This window comes from Trachurus trachurus (assembly GCF_905171665.1).
Source record: "Trachurus trachurus genome assembly, chromosome: 20".
In the NCBI taxonomy this organism is placed as follows: Eukaryota; Metazoa; Chordata; class Actinopteri; order Carangiformes; family Carangidae; genus Trachurus; species Trachurus trachurus.
In genome coordinates, this window is record NC_139911.1 from 6,490,095 (window position 1) to 6,508,844 (window position 18,750).

The window sequence follows — 18,750 nt, forward strand, 5'->3', positions numbered from 1 at the left end:
AGTCTTTTAGCTTTATTTTAAATATATAATATACATTTATACAACATTTTACAATGCAGAATTTCCCTAAAATACTAGTTAGCTGGAATTAGCTAACACCATACACTCATCAATATATATGTATCATTTTTTGTTTTTTGTCTTGTATTATAGTGTTGCCATAAGTAAACAAAGCTCTTATTTTGAAAGAGCGCGTCACGTGTTTCCGTTGTTCGTGTGTCTAACTTGCCTCGATGCAGTCGTCGCTAGCTAAACAAACAAACATGGCTCTGCTTCACTATCACACTGCGGATCTTAATGATCGTGGGCAGGTGAAAGGCGGACAATGCGACCGTCAATAATAAAAAAAAAAACTATAAAAAAAAAAAGTGCCAAACGTGGAAAGAAGAAGCTGTAGATGGAGAGTTGATGTGTTGCTGTGAAGCTGGTTAGCCTAGCTTAGCTTAGCTTAGCCTTTAGCGAGGTTAGCTCTCCGGTTGGCAGCAAAAATGGACCTTGGAACAATGTTGTACAACAATTTAAAAGATGTTACATGGAGTACGACGTCCCTGCCATTAGATCAGCTGGTCAGCGCCTACAGGCTGCCTCAGATCGCGAAGCTGGACAACGGTGAGTAAAACTTTCATCTGACTGCAACTGCAAAGTTTTTGAAGCGTTAAGTTAGCTCGTAGCCACTTAGCATGATAGCTTGCCAGGAGCTGGAGCAGCAAAACTCTGGGGCTGGGGTTTGGATTTATTTAATTATTTGTTTTTCTCCACGTATTTTCACTGTTTCTCAACATTAACTTTCATGTTCAGGGCAAAACAAATGTCTAGATGTCATGCAACTCTGCAGCTGTCAATGTTGTGCAGTTAAAAACAACTATTGTCAAGGCAGCAAAGGCAGGGAAGAAAATGTCAGGGACAACATGTTAAAAGCATCTGATGGATTGATTTTTGCAACACACTGATTGCAGCTATAATTAACTAAAGTATGCATGTGTGCTGCGTTTAAACACTATAAGTGGTTCAGACAGGAAGAGGAAAGCATGTTGAAAGTTGCATGACAGTAAAGTTAAAGCAATAACCACAGATCTCTATAGATCTCTGGGGTCATGCTGCGTAATAAAGCAGTAATTATTATTTTATGTATTCACAATTCACTCATATTTATCCTCTTGTCACAGTCTGCAGAGCCTCCTGTGCTGACTTGTGCTTTTTTTTTTTTTAAATGGTACTCCTAGTGCTTGTGTGTTTTGACAGAGGTATAGATAAGGACATTAGTCACAGTCTGGGCAGGACTGCTGACTTGAGTTCAGTGTGTAATCTTATCCAAATGCTTTTGTTTTGTGTGAAGACTCAAAAGTGACATAAACATGGACACAGTCGCCATGGCTTTAGGCTTACTGACAGATGCTGTAGTGTGTAATTGTTTGGTCTAATCCCCATGGTTATCATTGCCATGGTTCATTTGCCACTACAAGCGTTATGTCCTGTAATTACTTTTAACATCAACACTTTGTTACGACTTTAACAAGTGTTTTGTTCTTGATATTTCATGTTTCTCAACTGTTATCGACGCCCCCGAGGCTTTTAATGTGTAAAACTGTCTGCAGAAATTATGAGTTTGGCAGCTACAGTCAGTGTGCATGTGATGTGTTGATAGTACAACAACCACGCACTACTGGCTCAGTTTATTTCCTGAGTCGGCGTGTGATAAAAATCTACAATCAGTGAGCGTTCACACACACACTTTGTGAATGGTTTGATTGTTGTCTGTCGCTCCTGCAGGTCAGTTGGTTGAAGGGCTCAGAGACAACGACTACCTCTTGATTCATTCCTGCCGTCAGTGGACGACGATTACCGCTCACAGTCTGGAGGAGGGACACTACGTCATCGGGCCTAAAATCGAGATCCCGGTACACTATGAAGGTGAGCCATGGATACACATGTTTCATTTCATTTCACTTCATAACCTTTATTTAAACTCGGAGATATATTGAGGAGTAACCTCATTTACAATATAGCCGAGATGAAACACAAAACATATAAGGACAGAAGACAAGACATTTGAAACATACAAAAACATAACAGAATACCAGAATTTAAAGGTGACTAGGGTAAATTGAAATATAATTAAAAGCAAGAGCAGTTAGAGGTAAAATAAGATGTAGTTATGGTTTTAAATTGTCCTATTGATAAAAGTGAGGTAAGTTTCAAATGATTTTGCAGGGTGTTCCAGGTTGTAGGTATATATATATAAAGTTTGTCTGATGGTTTCTGTTGATATGATACTGTACAGCTCTGGAAAAATAAAGAAACCACTCCAAAATGTTCTTAATAAATCAGCTTCTCTACATGTATTAATGGCAGCCATCGATTCCAGTGTCTATTGAACTCCAACACAACCACACCTCACTCTACTTAGCTGATCACCTGAACCAAATCATATTTAATGAGGAAGAAAGATTATAAATAAATGAAAAAAACACTGCTGCGATTAAAAATTGGCATTTTCCCACCAATTTTGATTTATAAACTCTTCCTAAATTTAAAAAGTAGTGTTGTGTTGTTTTAAAATGAATATGAACTTGTTTTCTTTGCATAATTTATACAAGGTCTGAAAACACCAGATTTTTTTTTGTTATTTTGACCTGTTGCCATTTTCTGCAAATAAATGCTCTAAATGACAATATTTTTATTTCCAATATGCGAGAAATTTTGTCAAACACATACCTATGAATAGTAAAACCAGAGGAACTGATCATTTTGAAGTGGTCTCTTAATTTTATTGCTTTTAATGCTTATTTTCCCATATGTATTGAAACAGAGCTGTACGATCTTTCGTTTTAATGAGGGTTAGGGTGCAGGCTGCTTATATATTTGGTGCTACGCTCCACTTAATGATGCTTCAGTGCTGCCTGACCTGGTTATTGATTTGCCGTTTCCCCTCTAAAGGTCAGTTTAAGCTACTGGAGCAGGACAGAGACGTCAAGGAGCCTGTGCAGTACTTCAACAGTGTGGAGGAGGTGGCCAAAGCATTCCCTGAGAGAGTATACGTCATGGAGGAAATCACTTTCAATGTTAAGGTACATTTTTCTCTTTGTCATTGTTGCTGTCAAACTCATTAACACCCACAACCGTGTAGGTGTTAGTTCAACCTCTTTTACCCACAAAAATGTTGAAGCACCGGCCTCACGCTTGTGTGCTGCGTTGAAACACTATGAGTGGCTCAGACAGGAAGAGGAAAGTATGTTGACAGTTGCATGACAGTGAAGTTAAAGCAAGAACCACAGATCTCTATAGATCTCTGGGGTCATGCTGCGTAATAAAGCAGCAATTATTATTTTATTTATTCACAATTCACCCATATTTATCCTCTTGTCACAGTCTGCAGAGCCTCACTGCAAAAACTGAAAATCTTTCCAAGAATATTTGTCTTATTTCTTGTCAAAATGTCTCGTTTCTAGTCAAAACTAATCTCTTTTCACTTAAAATAAGACTCATCACCTAAAAATTAACTTGTTTTTAGATAATTTTCATTTGTTTCAAACAAATTTTCACTTGAAATAAGTAGAAAAATTTGCCAGTGAAAGCAAGTTTTTTTGTGCTTGTAATGAGAAAGAAAAACTTGCTCCACTATCAGATTTTTTCTACTTATTTCAAGTGAAAATCTGCTTGAAAGAAGTAAAAAGTGTCTAAAAACAAGCTACTTTTAATGTGATGAGTCTTATTTTTAGTATAATGAGATTTGTTTTGACTAGAAATAAGACAAATATTCTTGGTATATAATGAGTTTGCTGTCAAACTCATTAACACCCACAACCGTGTAGGTGTTAGTTCAACCTCTTTTACCCACAAAAATGTTGTAGCACCGGCCTCACGCTTTGTCCTTTTCCGTGTCTTCTCTATGCACAGATGGCTTCAGGCGAATGCAACGAAGACACAGAAGTTTACAACATTACACTCAGCACCGGCGACGAGCTGACTCTGATGGGCCAGGCCGAGATCCTCTACGCCAAGACCTCCAGGGAGAAGTCGAGGTTCAACACCATCTTCAAGAAGATCGGGAAGCTGAACTCGATCAGCAAGATCGGCCGGGGCAAGATGCCGTGCCTGATCTGCATGAACCACCGCACCAACGAGAGCATCAGCCTGCCCTTCCAGTGCAAGGGCCGCTTCAGCACCTGCAGCCCGCTGGAGCTGCAGATGCAGGACGGCGAGCACACCATCAGGAACATCGTGGAGAAGACGCGCCTCCCGGTCAACGTCACGGTGCCCGGCAGCCCGCCCCGCAACCAGCACGACCTGCACCTCATCCGCGAGGGCCACCGCTACAAGCTGGTCAACATCCAGACCAAGACGGTGGTGGTGTGCTGCGTGCTGCGGAGCAACAAGATCGTCCCCGTGCACTTCCCCTTCCACATGGCGATGCCGCGGTTCATCATCCCGGAGGAGCTGCTGCAGGGCGAGCTGTGGCTGGACACCATGGTGCACCGCTGGTTCACCTTCTGCCAGGAGCAGTTCGACATCGACGACTACTCGAGGGCCGTTCGGGACGTGCGGACGGACTGGAACGACGACGGAAAGAGCCCGAAGAAAAGCAGCAGCGGGAATGGGAGTTGTGGAGGAGGAGGAGGAGGAGGTGGTAGCGGCGGTAGCAGCAGCTCCAACGGATGCCCGGGTCACATGCAGATCCCCAGCTCCTTAACCTACGCCCGCGAGGAGCTCACGCAGTCCTTCCACCGGCTCTCGGTGTGCGTGTACGGCAGCAACCTGCACGGCAACAGCGAGGTGAACCTGCAGGGCTGCATGACGCTGTGCGGGGACTGGGCGCTGCTGCCCTCGGACAGCGTCGCCTCGGACTCGGGCGGCGAGAGCGAGCACTTTTTCCCGGACATGCTGGACAGTACGAGCCCGCAGGCGTCCCTCGGCAAGTCGGACGTGCCGTACGAGGAGCTGTGGCTGGATCACCTGAGAGGCCAGATGTCGAAACCGTCTCTGAGTGAAGTAATCCGAGGCATCAACGCCAACGGCTGTGGTGGCTCAACAGCCGCCCTGTCCTACCCCGTCTCTTGTCCTCTTGGGGCAATACCCAGCTCGGATGTCGCTCTTACGCCACCGCCGGTCCCACCCAAGTCTGAAGCTGTGAGTATCATCCATCCACTGTCCTTTGAGTTGGAGTTGACGCATTATCCTGGTTAATGTGGTTACAGGAAGCTCTCCATTTGTCAGAAATATAAAAAAGATGAACTGATGGGTAACTCTTTAATTTACAGGCCTCTAATTACATAATAATGTCAAGAAATAGCCCAAGAAATAACAAGTAATTGCGTCATAATGCCTAGAAATAGCCTACTGTAGAAATAACAGTCAATTTCATGGTAATAATGAGAAATATTGCCAAGAAATAACAATTGATTGCTTAGAAATAGCCCAGAAATAATTGATTGTAATTAACAATTGCAAGGACTTGGAAGGACTTGGCCTTTCTCAAAAAATTCAAAGCATGAAAAGCATGTTTAATCTTTTGCTTTTATGAAAAACATGGCATTACTATGAAATTGACTGTTATTTCTAGGCTATTTTTTGACCTTACTATGCAATTAATTGTTATTTTTCACCTATTTCTAGACATTATCATGTATCACATAATTAGCAGCCTGTAAATTAAAGGGTTACCCACTGATGTAGTAGTTTACAGTGCAAACAATCCAAATCGTACAACAATGACAGCTTCAGCTCATCCCATAATTGCATACAGTAAGTTTCCTATTGCATACAGTGTTTTTTCCTGCTGCTGTGTAGTTGGAGATGCCTACTGTAGAAATAACGGTCAATTTCATAGTAATTATGAGAATAATATTGCCAAGAAATAGCCAAGACAATAACAAGTAATTGCGTCATAATGCCTAGAAATAGCCTACTGTAGAAATAACAGTCAATTTCATAGTAATAATGAGAAATATTGCCAAGAAATAGGCTAACAAATGATTGCGTAGAAATAGCCCAGAAATAATTGATTGTAATTGACAATTGCAAGGACTTGGCCTTTCCCAAAAAATTCAAAGCATGAAAAGCGTGTTTAATCTTTTGCTTTTATGAAAAACATGGCATTACTATGAAATTGACTGTTATTTCTAGGCTATTTTTTGACCTTACTATGCAATTAATTGTTATTTTTCACCTATTTCTAGACATTATCATGTAATTAGCAGCCTGTAAATTAAAGGGTTACCCACTGATGTAGTAGTTTACAGTGCAAATAATCCAAATCGTACAACAATGACAGCTTCAGCTCATCCCATAATTGCATACAGTAAGTTTCCTATTGCATACAGTGTTTTTTTCCCCTGCTGCTGTGTAGTTGGAGATGTGGATGTGTATTTGCATCAAACAGCTGCTGGACTCTGCAGCTGCTCCTTCGTCTGCAGAATTAAGATGAAGAAGAAAATGCTGTTGACACATTTACGACGAACGCTCGGCCACAGGCGACAAAGATGTTGAGTTTTCTTCTGTGGCCGTGTCACAATAAAAGTCTCCTCGTGTTTCAGCAATCGAACGCTTTCGGTGTGAAGCAACAGCAGCGGCAGCAGCAGGTCGATCCGACTGTGGCGTGATGAGAGTTTTAAGAGTGCAGCTGGATGAGATACAGTTACACTGGATGTTTTACAGTTATTGTTTTAATGTGAATCCCTCAGGATTAGATGAGCTGAATCTTGTGCAACACTGTTGAGTTTCAAAATCCTCAAGCTCCTTTTTTGTTTTCTGCTATAGGTGAAGGAAGAATGTCGGCTCTTGAACGCGCCACCGATCCCTCCTCGAAGTTTGAAACAGATGCCGTCGGTGCCCATCCTGTCGAAGCCACGTCAGCAGGAGACTCGGTCTCCAAGTCCAACCCTCTCCTATTATTCCTCTGGTCTGCACAACATGTAAGAACAGGATGCGCTTCATAGCACGACTGTCACGGCGGCAATTATCCCCAATTACAATAACAAAGATTAAAATCAGGGCACGAAAGCGAGGTCGCATTAACTCAGGCTGTTATTCAAATACCAGAGGTTGGTTTAGATAACCAGGCTCTAATTTTCGTATGTATAGTCACCGTCACCGTCGGTACTTCCTGTCGTGATACAGATGGAGAGTTGTTGCACTTAAACATCGAAGTTCCCTTATATTTTAAAATCTTTTAGAGACCTTTGTTTTGAAAAAGGTGCAAAGTATCAGAAATACTAACCAGTAAGTATCTTTAAAACCAAAAATTGACTTTTTAAAATTATTAACATGTCAATGTAGTGTTTGGGCGCAAGTCATGAGGCTTTTTCATACTCATGAATATTCATATAACCTGGATTTTTCAATGAGGGAGAAATAGTAGATGTGTTTTTTTCTATTTGAGAATCTTTTTAAACAATTATATTGTGGGAAAACAATTTTAATCAAAAAATAGTCATAGCAGAGCATTTTTATGAAGTTTAAAATGCCTCTTTAGGGGGACTTTAATGTAACAGAGCTCCATTTCACATACATAAATATAATAAAAAATAAGGAAAGGCAAGGCATCTTTATTTATGAAGCACATTTCATGCAAAGGCAACTCAATGTGCTTTACATAAAAACAACAATGAGTAGTACAAAAAATGTACACACATTAAAAACAACAGTTTAAAAGAGGATAATAAAAACAAAACAAACAGGAAAGAGAAAGAATCAAGAGGCTGGACAGGTGTACAGCACAAAACAAGATCATAATAATGATTTACATTAAAATATATACATAAAAAACCCCCTCTCTATAAAAGACAACAGTGTTATGAGCCCTGTAGTGAGTTTTCAGCTTCTCTGTCTCTGATGATGTCATGTTTTCCTCCCAGTATCGGAGCGTGTGAAAAAGAAGCAGCTAATCCAGCGGAGCCGAGCCGTGCCTGTTACCCCTGCCCCTGGGGTAAACCCGGCGGCGCCGAGCCAAATGCCTCTCTGATGCCCGGTGGAAGCCTGCCATCGGACGGGATGTCGTCCCGGCTGTCGTGGCCGAACAACTTCAGCGGCGGCGGGGAGTCGCGCTGCATGGACGAGTTCCTCCCGGCCGGCTGTCGGAGCTACTACAGTTACCCCAGGAAGAGGTCGCCCAGCGCCGCCAAGACCTGCTCGTCCAGCCTGGCGGACGGCGGCGGCGCGGACTTCGGCCTGCAGAACGCCTCCCTCAACCAGTTCAGCACCAAGTCGTCGAGCTGCAACTCGGAGATGCACAGAGAGAACAAGCCCATCGAGGAGTCGGACGCCAAGCAGAGCCTCTCCTGCCCCATCCTGCCCCCGAGGACGCCCAAACCAAAACCAAACGCCGTTAAGAAGTGCACGGACTCGCTGCCGGGGTCGGGGAGTGCCGAGGAGACCGCCGAGCACGACACCAAAGACGTTTACTCCATCTCTAGCTCATTAACTGCGAACTGTGCACCCACGCTCTCCTCTGCCGACGCCACCGCCGCGACCGCCGCGACCGCCTCGCAGTGGCAGCCGCCGCCCAGCCTGGCCGGCCTCTCCATCGAGGAAGTGTCCAAGTCCCTGAGGTTCATCGGGCTGCCGGACGACATCGTTTCTCTCTTCGTGTCGGAGAAGATCGACGGGAACTTGCTGCTGCAGCTCACGGAGGAGATCCTGTCCGAAGACTTCAGGCTGAGCAAACTGCAGGTGAAGAAACTGATGCAGTTCATGAGCGGCTGGAGACCCAAGATCTGAACGTTTCTAACAGTATGTGACGCTGCACAGTTCATCCAGCTGTGAAGCAGCTGCGTGAGTCATGCCTTCTTCAGTATATATGCTATGCACACCAAGCCTCAGAGCTTCTTTTGTATAACATGAGTTAATTTCCTTGTTACTCTAACGTGGTGGGGAAGATGGTTGGTTAACACGTCCCCGCCCACTTAAAGGGATAGTAGCATTTTTTTAAAGTGGGGTTGTATGATCTACAAATAGCCCCTAAGTACTTTAATTGCAGTAGAAGACTCTCTGCACTCCTCCCGTTAGTAACGCCAGCCCATAATAGCCCTGCCCAGAGATTTACAACATACATTGTTGTGAATGGACCCAAAGAAACGGCCTATTTTCGCGGCCTAAAAGAGGTTTTATGTGAAAAAAAAACACAGTTCCATTGTTTGCTATAATATAATTTTTTCCACCCCTTCAAAGTGCAGGAAAAATGCAGTTTTTATTTGGACCTAACCAACTCACGTATCCCTCCGCCCGGGGTTAGCGCCCGCAGATCAGCAGTTGGTTAGCTCCAAATAAAAACTGTGTTTTTCCTGCACTTTGAAGGGCTGGAAATAATTATATTATAGTGAACAATGGAACTGTGTTTTTTTTTTCCCAGGTAAAACCTCTTTTAGGCCGCGAAAATAGGCCGTTTCTTTGGGTCCATTCACAACAATGTATGTTGTAAATCTCTGGGCAGGGCTATTATGGGCTGGCGTTGCTAACGAGAGAAGTGCAGAGAGTCTTCTACTGCAATTAAAGTACTTAGGGGCTATTTGTAGATCATACAACCCCACTTTAAAAAAATGCCACTATCCCTTTAATGTCTGTGACTGCTACTATATGTACGTAACTAACTGAATGGATTCATTTGGCACTTTTCATGAAGACGTTTTCATGTCTACTACTTGTTGTGACCTTTTTTTTTTTCACCCGACAGCCTGTTAGTGTTCATGTCATGACATCACCACACAAACACTGGTGAGATGAGGACAGGACTCCCCCCCCGATGAGGTTTTGCTCTTAAAGGGGAATTACCCAGAACTCATTGCTATTTAACAGATGTTTTTAAAAAGAAGCGTAAACCAGAGAGTGGACTGTAGTTTATGAGATTTTGGACAAAGTTAGATTTTTTTTTTTTTTTGCTGGATTTGGTCACAACTCCTCAAAAATAGAGTTTTTAATTTAAAAAACAACTTACAAGCATCTCAAACTCGCAATTTTATGTGATGGACGAACTCACCCCGTGTGTGTTTTCTAACCATCAGAGATCAAAACAGCTGATTGAACTCGCCATCAGTCACCAACATGTATTAAAATGTGTTTGTGTGGTTTTACGGTGAGAAAAAGTCGCCCATATTATCGAGCTTGTAGTATCATACTGATGTAGCCTATACGCTTCCTTAGAGATACAATTGGAAAAATTGAATAAGTAAATATAATTATATATATTGATTAAAAAAAAAAGAATAATAATTTTTTACAAAACAGACAAATATGTAGAAACAAAATCAGCTTTAAGCCGCTGTCTGTACATTGATGTGACGTCACTTTAAAAGATAAATTGATGCATGTATGTAAACCAACAGCAGCTCTGTGTGAGCCACATCAAATGATTGTCACCGATTCTCAACAGATGTGTTCTTATGCAAGGTCTTATTTCCATTTGATGCCTTTTATTATTATTTTTTTTAAACACTAAGTTAAATTTAACAACTTTATTGCTACTTTGCTTTAAGTGTAAAAAGTCTGAGGTTATTTATAACAGAACATGAATGATGATGCCTAACAAAAAAAAACACTAACATGGTAAATAACCCACGGAAGGACTGGAACATGACATTCTCTACATTGAATACAAATTATGCATCACGCACTTTGGTAGATTTCAGTCGAATTAACTGCAGTCGAGGTTGTTTAATGTAAAGACGAGGAGAGAGAGTGAACGCACTACAAGCTTTGTCAACACTAAAAACGGTACTTGGTCTTGTTTCCTTTTGTTTCTCGTTGTTTTCTTGTCCTCTAATGCAAAGAAATTAGTAAAAAAAAAAAGCTTTTCTGCGCCTTAACCCAGAGACCTTAAAAAAAAAAAGAAAAAAAGTGACGTTTCACTTGAGTTTAACATTTTCATTCTGCAGTCGTGAGAATTAAAATATTCTCTGAAACATCTCGAGCTGCCTGAAATAATGAAAGTAGAAAATGATCTGCGACGATGAAATGTTGCTTTATATTTGGTACATTTATTTTGGTTTTTTTCCTATAGCTTTGACTCAGAGTTGATTTATTTATGCAGTTATTTAACACGATGCTCAATATGCAAATCTGTTATTCTTTTATGAAGGTGCCTCGGCAACAACGGCATCTACGCAACCCAGGTGATCTGTCGACCTGTCGGCCAACCGCTGTTGTTCTCCTCCCCTGTCACTCTGTGTGTAACGGGGCGTTACATATTTTACTTGATATTTTTATTTTGTATGTAAATGCAAATGTAATGTAATTTTTTTTTTTTTTAAAGAAAGTGATTACTAATGTTGAAACTATTTTTATTGAGGAAAAAAAAAGCTTATGTTCAAATTTCTGTTTTTTTTTATCCTGCAAAACTTGGGTTTTACTTGTGTTTATAAATCCATGCATTAAATATAACACTTATACTGATAATGTTCATAAGCCACGTGTCCAGGTGATTGACCTCATCCATATTTATTCTCAGTTATTGTCCTATGCAACAGCCCAGAAGCTCAAAAAGAGAGCGTGGGAAGGAAGAAGAAAGATGTGAGAGGCCGTGTAGCTGTTAAAAATCACTACAGTGTTAATTTCAGGAGATTTAATCATACCTATTCTTCCAAGTCCATTGTTTTACTTGAATAATTCTGAGATATAAACTGTGAACACACCACGATAACCAGCCCAGTCCCATTAACACACACACACACCACCCAGCAGCCAGTGTTGAAGGATATTAACTCTGTTCAGATGAATTATCGACTTTTTTTTATTGTTCTGTGCAAAAAACAAACCAACAAAAAAACAAGGAGGGAAATGACTGTGACACTGGGTTTGATAGCATCTGGAGACACATTTGTCAGCATTATTAAAATCTTGAGTCATGGACAGTTATCTTTCAACATAACTTCTGTTTCCCTATATTTTTATTGTTATAATCTATTAAAAATGGATTAACTGACGTCTGTGGTTTGTTCAGTCAGGAAAACAGCTCAGCACTAACGATCAGCTGCACTGTGCAGATAAAACCTGCATGATAATGCAGAAAAAACATCTTAGAAAATTCATATAATGTTATGCATTGATCTTCAGTCAGTCAACCTTTATTTACATTGCTAAGTTAAAAGATCCTGAACACAAGAAACACCGAAGCTGAGCCAAAAGACACGAACATAATGAAATAGTATTCAGATCAGCTACAACAGGAGCATGTGGAAGTAAAGTGGGATGTAATTCAGTTTCAGTTTAATTTATTTGACAAGGGACAATGTACATTAATAAAACATTGTAAAAAACAAATGTAAATGCACCTGAGATTTTCATTACCAGTCCCTCTGCCTGATTGTAAAGGGCAACCTTTAAAAAGAGCAACGATGAAGCAAAATACCAAAGACACATTCGGTACACATTAATAAATATACATTTGTAAGACAATAACACACATTTGCGATGACACAAGGTAGTTAGTGCTCATAATATAATCAGTTCTTAGTGCTCACATCATAGGGCATCAGAAATACATAGTATTAAGGAACAGGATTCATTTAACGAGTCACTATAACTATCTGGTTACTACATATAGGAAAATACATGCCAGAGTACTTAATGCCTACATGCAGTCTGGTTACTACACTTAATTAAGGATCTATAAGTCCTGAGGATAAAAGAGCAGAACGTTTTATTTCTTATTACTCTGCAGGTTGCATGTCTCCATGCTGCAGATGCACAACAAGAAAAACTGGATCTTCAAGTTCACTAAAATAAACAAAAAAACAGTTGGTGCATGCAGATTATCTGATCAGCAGATTGTGTTTTATCAGAGTAAGAAGCAAAATCATAATAATCACACTGCACAAAACAACAACTGTGCACACACATCCCCAAGAGCTGCAACAAATACTGGATTAATACGTTTCCTGTCAGAAATTTAGTCAATAATCTGCAGTTACATTGAAAATCAATTAATTATTTTAACCATTTATCCAAGCAATAAAGTCAAAATGTGTCACCTCATCAAATATGACGCTGCTGTTTTATTATGAACATTTCTCACCAGTTCATAGACTGAACAACTGAGTTAACGATCATCAATCGACTTATTGATTTCCTAATGGCCCTGAAAATGTTTCAAAATCTACAGTAGTTGCACAAAGTTACACAAACTTCTGCTGCTGCGTTACCTCACAGCCGCCGCTTCCTTCCTGCACATCACACATAAAGCAACTCACAGTTCAAAGGCAAAACTACTTCTGCTTTTTTTTTCCTCTGTCCAGGTGTTTTACACTGGAAAACTAAAGAACAACTACAAGAGAAAAAAAAATGCAAGAGTCATGTTGAGGTTTTTAATACAGAATAGTTTCACAACATCTTTTCTCACAGCTGAAACTGTTCCCATGGACAACCAGCAGCGTCCCCTTATAGGTGTACGTAGCAGCCACATTAAAGCCTCCTGGTTCACAGCCCATCGATAATCATTAATCGATGAGATGACAACAGCCTCATGTCTGTTTGACCTGGGATTGAAAACAAGACGCCTTTTAAACATTTGAACAGAAACATGTTAGTCTGTAGAGACGTTCACATTTATAGTGAAATGTCACTGACCTCAAGAGCGCAAGAGAGTTTCTCAATCCATGTCAACATCATCTGCTGTCAAAATGCAAAACAAATTCTTAGTAATAATTTATTTATAATCAATGAAATGTCATTTAGAGATTGCATTTTTTGCCACGGTGACATGTATTAACTGTGAAAAGCTCTAAATGTATAAAAAAGAGAATACCAGCCATTATTGGAGGGTATTAGAAAAGTTTTTTATTTTTTTTTTAAATCAAGGTCAATGAAGTTACCATATATGGTTCTTCACCTTTGTCCATATATATATAGATAACACACAGATAAAATTAGATAAATATTCATTCATTAAATGACATCATATATATATATATAAAAATATTATTCTAAACTTAAATACTTAGGTTGCTTGCCTGATAAAGGGTTACAATTAATATATGCATGGATTGATTGTTGTTTAGATAAGATTTATCTCTCAGTAGGAAAGATCACAAGTGCAGCAGCTCAAGCATACAATGTAGAAAAAAGAGAGACAGAGACTAAAAGAAACAAAAGTACAATTATATAGTTTAAAACCATAAAAGTTTAAAACCTTTCTATGGTGAAGAGGGAAAAAATGCACACTACATACAGTAAATAGCATGCACAGTTAATTTAAGAATCACACTTTCAGCTGCACCTGAGAGGTTATTACATCATCAGTAGTTTTCCTCCTCCGTCAGGCTAATTAATCTGCCTGATCATCAGGTAGGCGGACCGGTTCAGTTCTCTATAAAAACTGAGCAGATGAGCGTCCTCATCATCATCATCGCTGGGGATCCACTCCTCGAGCAGAACATCTCCCTCCAGGTCTGTTCACAGAGTTTATGTTCGTTTGTCAAAATGTTGAGTTGTAATTGTTTTTTTCTTATCAAAGCTGCACCATGTTGAAGCTCTCAGGGCCACCGTACCTTTTGTTCATGTTACTTTACAGACTTTTCTACAGAGTTGAGTGTTTGCGTTTTTACAGCTAAGCAGAGGCATGAGAGGAAAACATGACAAAGTCAAGATAGCTTATGTTGTGTGTGTGTGTGTGTGTGTGTGTGTGTGTGTGTGTGATGTTACTCATGTCTCCAGGTCTACTGCTCCTGCTCCTGATGTCCTCCTGCCTCCCGGTCTCTGACGCCGATGGGAAGATGAAAAGGGTCCAGCAGAGCGTAGGTCTAGGAGTAAGAGCCCAAAGGGTTCTGCAAATGCAATGATTAAGTGGCCCAGTCTCTCGAATACAGCCCCCAGATGCATATTTCTACAAATTTGTGTGAAAGAAAAATGGTAATCAGGTTACATTATTCAGTTGTAAACTGTAACAGAATTTATTACTATGAATGTGCGATGATGCTGTTTTCAGAATAATCTTATATAGATTTAAGACATGAGTTTGTTTCCAGCTTTGTGCTTTAAGCCTTGAATTGCTTCTTTCAAAATAAAAGATTTGAATGAATATAGTGGGTGTGACTTTTTGTGAATATGAAGTGAAAAGAAGAAACTGTCGGCATGGAGGGAGTAAATACTTTCTGAAAGTTTGAAAAGTCATCATCTATTTTCAAGATTATGCCTATTCAATGGTATGACATTTGATTTGACTGTTGTCATATGTGTATGTGTATGTGTATATATATATATATATATATAACTCTTGTAGGTAAATAGTGTTTTTACCTTAAAAGCATATTTTTACGGTTTTTATTTTTTATAATTGTACTTTTGTTTCTTTTAGCATCTATTCATCTCTCTTTTCTCTACATTGTATGCTTGAGCTGCTGCTCCGACTGAAATAAATCTTATCTATACAAAATTTAACCAGTGCACACTGTTGGGGAAGCTACTTTGCAAGCTTACAGGAGCTTGTAAAACTATAAAAATTAAAACCGAAGCATCGGTTGAATTTTGTATAGATAAGATTTATTTCCTAGTGGGGAAAAAATGCAGCAGCTCAAGCTTACAATGTAGAAAAAAGAGCAGCCGGAATGAATAGATGTTAAAAGAAACAAAGGTACAATATAAAAACTAAAAACCATAAAAATATGTTTCTAAGGTGAAGAGGATAAAAAACACTACAGTATATCTAATGTACAAAAAATAGACTTAAATACATACACATACACTACACAAACCTGAATCCATCACATTCAGCTGCTCCTGAGATGTTATTACATCATCATTTCTTATCTCTCATTCATCCCAGCAGTTTAATGTGGTCAGGTAGTTTCCCTTTTTTCTTGTTCCTGCTCCGTCAGGCTAATTAAGGTAGGCGGCCGGTTCAGTTCTTTATAAAAACTGAGCAGATCTGAGACTTTCTCCACAGCTCCATCAACTCCAGACCAAACAACCAACCAACCGAATCCTCTGGCTGACCTCTGTCCTGCCGGGTCGAGCTGAGCGTCCTCATCATCATCATCATCATCATCATCGCTGGGGATCCACTCCTCGAGCAGAACATCTCCCTCCAGGTCTGTTCACAGAGTTTATGTTCGTTGTTAAAATGTTGAGTCGTGCACAGATTAATTTGTTGTTCTTTTTTACTTACTATTGCAAAAGAAAACTTTCAGGAGAGAGTCTGTAAAAAGATAATATTCTTATATAGGCTATACATCCTGTTTTTTCTGTTCTGTTTCTACATTAACTAACAAAATGGCAGACACCAGTGTACTGCTCAAATGCTTGCTGAAATTGTGAGTTAGGACAGTTTCCTATGTTGGGAGGTTTGAGATGTTATAGGTCTGAGCTTTGGAGGTTGGTTTCTATTTCTAAATATTTGCTTTGAGTTTGATGATAAGCTGCTTGTTTTTTTTATTGCTTATCATTACACACAGACACAGTAGTTTTGATTGTTAAAAAACATAGTGTTTGAGTATGCATAAGCATATGTACTTCAACACACTCTACTGACGGACTAATCTGTGTGTGTAGTGTTTAAGTTAGATATAAGTTAGAAATAAAGTATTTGTGTTAAAATTATGGTTCCACTTGCGTCCTTCATGCAGTCGGATAAAAGGCCTCTCCAAACCAAGCTCCCCGGCTGAATTTTAACCCCAGCCTGCCCCTGACATTGGTGCAACAGCATCTTCTGTTTGGTTCTGCGAGGAAGCTGCGCCATGTTGAGCTCTCAGGGCCACCGTACCTTTTGTTCATGTTACTTTACAAACATAGAGTTGAGTTTTTGTGTTTTTACAGCTAAGCAGAGGCATGAGAGGAAAATATGACAAAGTCTATATAGCTTATGTTGTGTGTGTGTGTGTGTGTGTGTGTGTGTGTGTGTGTGTGTGTGTGTGTGTGTGTGTGTGTGTGTGTTAGTCATGTCTCCAGGTCTACTGCTCCTGCTCCTGATGTCCTCCTGCCTCCTGGTCTCTGGCGCTGATGGGAAGAAGACAAAGGAAAAGATTGCCAATTTTTTAAAGAAAAACCACCAGGCTTTTTTAGACCTCCTTACTTCTGGTCATATAGCTGAAGTGCTGAAAATTGTGAAGTTGCTAGGATCACAAGAACAAGACCCTCTGGGCCCTGTCAAGTCTGGCCTTACAGAGCTTCAGGTTAAATTAGACAACCTTCATGCAGAGCTGAGATGGGATGCCTGGGCAGCCGGTGCCTACCTGGTACCAGTGAACAATATAGAGAAAGCCTGGAATAGATACACTGAGCTCGAGCAACAAAATCCAAACGATAAAGAGAGTTTCTACACATATTACAGCCAGTTTGCAGACAGCACTTCGGTCCTGCATCGGTACCTGACTGCTGAATCTGATTCTGTTACACCGAACCTCGGTGACGTCCTGGCTGCCAAATTAAAGTGTCACGAAAAAGATGTCGAAGCCCAGTTTCTGTATTTCAATACAATTATGTACAGAGGCAACATGCTCGATGAGAAATACCATCAGTTCAAAGGCACAAACACCAAAGCCACAGTTGCCACAAATAAGATGGCGTCCCAGTCGGCCTCAGCTTTGTTCCACTCATACATGCGTTGCATCTCTGACAGCGATCCGTACATAGAGAGAGACATTGTCGAGCAAATCGACGACTCCAAGGGACACCAAGTCATAGCCGATGAGATCAAGGAGTTTTTGGAAAAAACGTACGACAGGTACGAATGGCTGGTTGTTGCGTTTTCAACCAAAAACGATTACATTCTGCGATGGGTAAAAAGACACGTCCTGTCAGGGTTTACTGAGGTAGTGCGAGGAACCGTCACTGTGGCTGTGGCCAAACAGGTGAAGGGAGGGCACAGCAAGGCTGACGAAGTAAGAAAAGCGATTGATACGTGCTTATCTAAGTCACCGGTCTGTTTAGACGTAAAAAAAAAAATACAGAAATGTCAAGAAAAGGTGTTTGGAAGAACGGTGATCACAGCCATCCACACTTATAAAGCAAACAGTAAGACTTCCTCCAGCGCTGTGGCAGCTCCTAAAAACCAAACATCAGATGAGGACTCTAAACTCCCAGAGAGCATCGTCTCATCTAAAGGCCGCCACCTGCACATGGGGAAGTGTGGCAAGATCAAGGTGTCCGGGAAGTTCATCATCTTAATTAAAAGTGATGAAGAGATAACGGGAGTGGATCCTTGCTCCAAAGACGAGTGTGGGCAAAAGGGCGAATGTGTTGTCGTGCCACGCACCTCCATCGGCCTGTGTAAATGCCAATACCCGTACTACGGCGACCGCTGCGAGAAGAGCTTAGAAACTTTTTTGACAACAGACGCGCCACCTCGCAGCAGTAGTAGTAAATCTCACACCCCAGGAGGGAAAACCAGTGGTTAATCATTGCAGCCAAGTTCTGCAAGGCGTAGGTCTAGGAGTGAGGTGGTAGGAAATGCGGCGGACCACGTTGGAGGAGCAGAGCAATTCCTGGGTTAAACACCAACAGCCCCCAGATGCATATATATTACACAGTGAACTGTAACAGAACTCATTAGCCTACTATGAATGTGATGATGCTGTTTTCAGAATAATCCTAAATTAAATTTAAAAACATGAGATTGTTTCCAGCTTTGTGCTTTAAGCCTGTAATTGCTTCTTTCAAAATAAAAGATTTGAATGAATATAGTGGCTGTGACATTTTTTTAAGTGTGAAGTGAAAAGATGAAACTGTTGGCATGAAGGGAGTCTGATGAGAAATAATCACCTTTAACTTTTCTGTCTTTGGCTGTAGATGTAGCCGATGTCATATCTGGCCCTCTGCGTTGTGTTTCTC

General features: G+C 40.6%; 1 protein-coding gene across 1 annotated transcript; it reads left to right on the forward strand.

The window, feature by feature from the left end:
• The first annotated feature begins 278 nt into the window (after positions 1-278).
• On the forward strand, positions 279-8,917 carry garem (GRB2 associated, regulator of MAPK1). Its single transcript, XM_083995016.1, has 6 exons — positions 279-609; positions 1,771-1,911; positions 2,938-3,068; positions 3,898-5,127; positions 6,757-6,911; positions 7,854-8,917. The coding sequence occupies exons 1-6, from the start codon at positions 489-491 to the stop codon at positions 8,713-8,715; spliced, it is 2,640 nt and encodes an 879-aa protein (XP_083851142.1). The 5' UTR covers positions 279-488; the 3' UTR covers positions 8,716-8,917.
• Positions 8,918-18,750: the final 9,833 nt, after the last annotated feature.

Excerpts from the sequence above, each read along its gene's own strand:
- garem (XM_083995016.1), top strand. The coding sequence starts at position 489 with ATGGACCTTGGAACAATGTTGTACAACAATTTAAAAGATGTTACATGG. Across the intron at positions 1,912-2,937 it reads GATCCCGGTACACTATGAAG|GTCAGTTTAAGCTACTGGAG; the intron begins GTGAGCCATGGA and ends TCCCCTCTAAAG. Across the intron at positions 3,069-3,897 it reads AAATCACTTTCAATGTTAAG|ATGGCTTCAGGCGAATGCAA; the intron begins GTACATTTTTCT and ends CTCTATGCACAG.